At 37.1% G+C, this 6,684-nt stretch overlaps 1 protein-coding gene across 1 annotated transcript; it reads right to left on the bottom strand.

The window, feature by feature from the left end:
- Positions 1-827: 827 nt before the first annotated feature.
- Positions 828-4,831, bottom strand: SPATA22 (spermatogenesis associated 22). Its single transcript, XM_009865837.1, has 5 exons — positions 4,752-4,831; positions 2,746-3,103; positions 2,331-2,460; positions 1,389-1,486; positions 828-1,019 (listed from the first exon to the last, which is right to left on the bottom strand). The coding sequence occupies exons 1-5, from the start codon at positions 4,829-4,831 to the stop codon at positions 828-830; spliced, it is 858 nt and encodes a 285-aa protein (XP_009864139.1).
- Between the last annotated feature and the right edge of the window lie 1,853 nt (positions 4,832-6,684).

Below are 6,684 nucleotides of genomic sequence, written 5' to 3'. Positions count from 1 at the left end.
AATAATCTATGAAAGTCAGCATTTGAAGGCAAAGACACATAAACATGTACATGGTCCATCAATCATAAAAGATGTTTGCGTGGCCAAGGCAAGGAAGTCTGTGTTCAAATAATTATTCCTCTTCAACTTCCTCTGTGTCCTTGAGCAGTCTTCCTACAGAGCTTCAGGGTCTGTTGCTATTTTTTACAGGTGTTACACTGATTATTTACTTTTTTTACAAAACATTAATCAGATAACATAGCAACCAGAACCATATGAATACTCAATATATACAGCTGCATCCTGTGAAATCTTTGTGTAGTATCTCTTATGTTCATTTCTAGAAAAGTTTTTACACATGTTGTAATCCAGCAAAGAAAAGGGAGCCTGTCAGTTGGAACTGAAGTGGAATAAAGACTACATTCTTATTTTCTGCCAAGGAGCAGGTTTAATGAAATATGCAGAGACAAAGAGAACTTTGTTAATGTTTGTTCGCTATTCAACTTCGACCAAATACTCCTCAAAAGTGTATAGTCAACATTTTGAAACATGTATTGAAGGGAATTTTGAAAATTGCAGATAATTGAAAACAACGGCAACATTAAGTAAGAATCTCTCCAGTAAAATCTTATCTACTCTGTAACAAAGCCCTGTTGCATATATAACTAGGAAAGATAAGCTATGAAAAGTAATAGCAGAAACAAACCCATTTGTTGAATAACACAGCATAGGAGTATTCTCAAATATTTGATCAGACTTTCAGCATTAGTTTTGCCAAATGCTTTAGGATGTCCAGCGTCTATGGGTAATGATGAGTGAAAATCAGTTTTGGACAATCATTTCAACTTTTAAAGTTCATTCATTGTTTTGACATATGCTGTCATCTCAGCATCTGCAATTTTAACAAATTCTTGGAAAGTGTTTTGCTCTTGAATAGTGGCTGGTCTGACAGAGACGCACTTGAAAATGTTCCTTTTTGCATCATAGTTTCCCATACACCTGTGCACACGACCTCTAATTAGTCTTGGAAGCTCCCGGTCCTTCATCAAAAGCAATAAACAAAAAAAATTATATTACCTTTCTAAAATAAAAGCTTTCAAAATATCCAGTTGTTAGATATTGATGGATTTCTGAAGACTACATCAAACACGCAAGGAATTACATCAGCTTTTTTGCTATTATCAACTAGTGGAAGCTGAACTCAAAGTCCCACCTTTTTTTGCTGAAACAAGCCTGTGGCTGTGTAAATAGTGAGCAGCTCTAGACCAGTGTGGAAGCAATACGGTATCAGCATCCAGCTTTCCTTTTACACGGGAATTTAGTGCTTTATCAGAACAACGCATTATTAGCTTCATAAAAGGGATTATCGCTAGTGATGTTTGTGTTACGTACGGACACAGAATACTTACGATTTCATAAAATACACAAGGCAGGCTCTCCTTTCCGTCTCTCAGAAGAAAATTCTTTGCGCCATACGCTCCAGGTGTGACCGCAGAATCAAGTGTGCCTATACCATTGGGTAAAAGTAAATCACAGCGTAAACATCAGAGCAGCACCAAGTATGAGATGCAAAGGTAGCACAACAACATTTACCACACACAAGCACTCTGGTAAGTCAGCATCAGCGTTCTGCGCGAACCTGTGCTGACAGTTCCAATACAAATTACGGGCTTTACAGAGTCGGTGAATTGTACACTTGTCTATGACATCTCTCTGAAGTGAGGGACCAACTGTGGTTTTCATAACTGCCTCTGTAAACAGGTTATTCCTTTGTTAAGCAGAGGACAACACAAATCCCTAAGTTTTATTGATCCCCATATGCAAATCAACGTTAAATATTTGCAACCTTGTCAAAATAACAGTTTTCTGAGACTCCATAACATTGTATATTCTTCTTCACCTTGATTTAAAGTTTAGTCATTTCAGGCTTTTGTCATGTTAATTTCTCAGATAACTTCAACGGAAACACAAAGTGAAACACGTTAAAGGTCATCTATGCTTAGAAGTACACCAGACTTGAATTTATTATTAATTGTATTAAAAATTACTGCAAAGCTACACCTCTCTACAGAAGGTTCCTATTAATTAGTAAAACTTATTGTAACACATTCTAAAATCAAGGAAATAAAAGAAACAGGATAGAAAGAGCTTAAATGTTGGAGAATGACTGTATTATTAATTTTGTACCTATTTTAGTCACATTTGATACCTGAATATATGCCCCAACAGAAAATCAGATGGTGCTGATGCCAGTATTTTGTGGTTTCGCTACTGTCCTACAGCTAATAACATTTTCTTTTGGCTGTTGTCCTAGTGTTACTATCAGTTATATCACAATCTACCGTGCTTACCTAAAACTTCAAATAATAGTGCAATTTTATAAGCATATTGACACCAGTGCCTCATACTTTCAATGACTGCAGATATGATGCGCAAAGAATTCTTTTTTTCTTTAATTTTTAATTGAGATGATGAAAATTCCTTTCAGAGGGAGATGAAGACAGGTTAGAGACACAAACACAATCTTAACAGGCCCATACACAATTATGCATTATGTTTAATATCCAATATTTACATTAAAATTAGAAGAACTATGATCATGCTAATGATTGTAGTTTATTATAGTATGAAAACATCAATTCTAAATTTTCAGAAACTTAAGGGTTTACTAAGGCAGCTAGGACTGAGGAAAGCCTAATTTTTCCTCAATTTTCTTTCTTTACTGTTTTCTTTATATCTTTCTATTAACTCCCGCCATAAGTTTACCTGACTTTTATCTTCTGCAACACAACCAAATTCTTTCTCATTCATTTTATTTTGCTGAATATCATGGTTAAATTTATATGCCAGACTACGATCCTGCAGAGTTCTTGAAACAGCATTAGTTTTCACTGGCCATTGTCCTTTAGATGATGCATACGTTTGGCTGGTTTCTGTTGTTTTCATAAGCTGAGGCGAATTACAGTTACCAGGGCGTTTTTGCTGCTGTACAGTTCGCAAATTATTTGAAAGGTTCTCAAACTTGTGCATAATTCCACTATCAGATCTTGCATTTGGTGTGTTACTTAAAGAAGCATACTCATTTCTGTTCCAAAGTTTAGTACTGGGAGCCTTCTCTTCTGCCCTGCAGTACAACATTAGACATAGTTCAGTATCCCAATACCTATTATGAATACCCAGCTATATAACTAACATATATAAAAGTAATTTATGTATTGTTATTTTAGCTTTAAAAATGCTTGTTAAATACTAAGACTCAAAGCACTGAGGTATACACTTAAATTTATCCACTTACAGGGCAGTAATCATACCTGTGGCTTAAATTCAGCTGAATTCAATGAGCCTTAAAAGATTGCTCAATTATTGTTCTGCCCTGTGTAAGGGATCCTTCCTGACCTAAGATTCACATCTTTTACACAACTCTAAAATAAAATAAGCAAAGGTGTTTTTTGACAGTGATACTTCCAACTTCATCTACCAACATCACCAAAGAAGTAATTTTACAACAAACTCTAGTGCTAACCTTATGGCAAAGATTAGGGCTGGGCCAGCCACTAAACTTTCATGGACACTCTCTGTGATGCCCCAGCACCCTTCCAGGGGAGGATAACAGGGAAACCAAGGAGGGAGACTTTGAGGTTGAAAAAAAATTGAACCAGTATAATGAAAAAGAAAATAACACATAGAATAACAACGAAGTTGTTGAACTATATACAGATATTATACAAGCATGTAAATGTATTCAAAAACAGAAGAGAATATGCTAATACAGAACCTGCACCATCCAGAGGATGATTAGGTCTCAAGTGGAATAAAGTTCCAGACTGGACTCGGGAGATGACAGAAGCATCCAAGCCCAGAGTACCAATGATAGTCAAAAAAAACCAAACCAAAACCATAAAACCCCCCCAAAAAATTAGAAAAGCAGCTTTGCTGCTCTCACCCAGGGAGGCAGGGAGAAGACCTGTCTCAACAGACAGCGCAGGAACATCAGCATTACAGGGAGAGATGCCAAACAACTAACAAGAACCCTTTCACCCCACCAGGCACCACAGGCCCCAGGGCTCTTCTTACGGACCCTTCTATCCCGAGCACCATGGGAAGGAACAGTGTGATTAGTCCATTTGGGTCACCTGGCCCCTCCTCTCCTCCCCATAGTACAGCTGCAGCCCAGTTTGAAACGTCCACTTGTTTGAAACATTTACTCTCTTTTTGCCCTTAGAAAGAAACAGGAAGAAGGGAAATGAGTAAAAGGAAAATTATAACGTTGCTGGAATATTTCCTGCTGGCTCTAAGCACCTGAACCTGCAAGCGTTTCCTTGGTTTGTAAAAGCACACAGTTCACAATTATATTCAGTTTTGATTAAATGTTTTGACATCAAACTGCCCTGATGTACACTGATAGAAACTTGTTTAAGTCTCTCGATGTATTTGATTTGAAAGTGGGCAAAACTTTAGGAGAAGGGGAATTTCAAAAATTACATCTAAGACCAGCACAATTCTATCAACTTTTATGGCGAGACTGACGGCTTGATAATAAGGCTACATATTAGGTCTAATTAATAGGCCTTATAAAGTACACTGGAAAGATACTTCCTTTTGGTAGGTTTTAGCTCATAAGCACAATGGAATTATTGAGAATTACAATGACGATCTGAGAATTAAAAGGGTCTCTCTGAATACTACAAGAACATGGAATAAAATAAGACATATTTTCAAATGAGAATAATTTTGGTTAAGGAAGAATAATAAAAATTAAAGACTTCACCAACCTGCAGGCATACAAGTTTTTTCCAGAATTTGCTAAATTAGACTTCGATGCATTTGGTGGTTTCATTGCGGAAGGAGGCATCTGATGTTCTGTTCGGCTTTCAAAGATAAATTTGAAGTATCAGTGGCATAGTAGCAGCTTTATTGTAAGACATAGGGATCATAGTTCATGAAACAATTAGTACCGAAATAAAAACAAACAATAAGCAACAAATAATCTGCATTTACATACACGTTGTTTGCTACTTCAGCCACTTCTGGGTTTGCAGTTTCCCAGCCTAAAAAAGACAAAGGATGGAACGTGGATACAAACTGAAAATAATAGGTCTCCTTAGGGCTCCTACTCTTTGTCTGCTTAATGTTCCTCAAATAGTCTCACATGTTAAGAAGGAAAAAAAAGGGAATGTGATCCTTTGATATCTGTAATTATAAGGCAACTTCTAAGAAGTAGGTTGCTTCTCTAGACAACGATTAAGTTACAGACATCAGACTTATTAGCACAGAGACTTTTACTTTATTAAAAGTAAAACATTTAAAAAGTACTAAAGGAATAATTATAGATCATTCTTTCCAAGCTGAATTTGAAGAACTGGACTTCTCTTCTGAATTACAAGAAAAACATCTTATAAAGGCTTCTTCTTGTACCACAGGACTTGAATGTTGATTGAAACCAACTGAAAACAAAAGGTCAGAGTTTCAGGAGACTCTATTTAAATGCCAGTGCTACTTCATTCTGTAACACACAAAGAGTCAAACTCCCTCTAGGCACAAAGTATAAAAAGCACAATTGTATTGAGGAGAAAGAAATTTCCTAGAGGACTTTTTTTACATAATGAACTTTTCAGAAATAAAGGATACATATAGTTCTTGATAAAGACAATGTCTGATTTAATAAAATACAATTACAAAGTTAAGGTTTATTTTGATTTACAGCCAGTAAAAAAATAAAATCTATTTTATTTACCGAATGACGTGGGAGAAAAGTCGTAAATACAAGTCCCAGAAGTGGAACCTGGCTCATTTTTAATTGGATTTGAAGTGAGGGGCTGTCTAGTTCTTTTTTTTTGATTGAAGAGAGGTACAGGCAGACAACCTAAAATTAAAATTCTAACAATAATTCTATACCAATAGCAAAAGAATACACAATCTACACTTTAAAGTATGTAAATTACTTATCAATTATTTTACAGCACCCATAGGAATTACATTTCATAAACGCACAACAGCCCAGCCATTCCCTCACGGGATTTATATTGCCAGCCCCCTGCCCCTGCAAATTGAACAGTTTCTTTTAGTGCCCCCGTTCAAAATCTTGCCCTGTGCTGCAACAGCACAGAAGACCCATCAAAGCTCCCTCAGGAAATGGGGATCTAGGACAGAAATTCTCGGCATCCTGTACGCACGGTGCATGAAGCACGATGAGGTAAGAGGGGGGAAGCACAGAAGAACGGATGGTACCTGCTGTGCTGCGACTGGAACTGTCAACAAGGCTCCTTTTCATTTCTTTGCCGTATCTTAACAGGCAACAATGTATTGATTACTCCAGATTTGCTGTATGGAAGTTAGATAAGCAAAGTAAACTAATTCACGTCGTAAACACACTCTAATTTAATGTGATTTTATGGCAGTTTATCGTAACTGTCTGCATACCCAGTGCCACGCACCACTTCAGACACAAGCCTAAAACGCGCAAGGAGCTGGACCAGAGTTAGAAGATCCACTGGTACGCAAGCAACACACAATGCTCTTGCAGATTAAGGGCCCAAATTATTACTTCTTTGAAGTTGTAACCAAACCGCACAACTAAATCTGAAAACGAAAAAAAAAAAAATGTAAGCTAGGGACGGAGAACAGGAGATCCCGGGGTAAGCCCCCACAGCCCTTCACACAACCAGGCTAGAGCCTGAAGAACACGACCGAGCCGCCGCCTGAGGC

Source organism: Apaloderma vittatum, unplaced genomic scaffold (assembly GCF_000703405.1).
Source record: "Apaloderma vittatum isolate BGI_N311 unplaced genomic scaffold, ASM70340v1 scaffold14803, whole genome shotgun sequence".
NCBI lineage: Eukaryota > Metazoa > Chordata > Aves > Trogoniformes > Trogonidae > Apaloderma > Apaloderma vittatum.
This window is presented reverse-complemented; position numbering and strand designations above follow the sequence as displayed.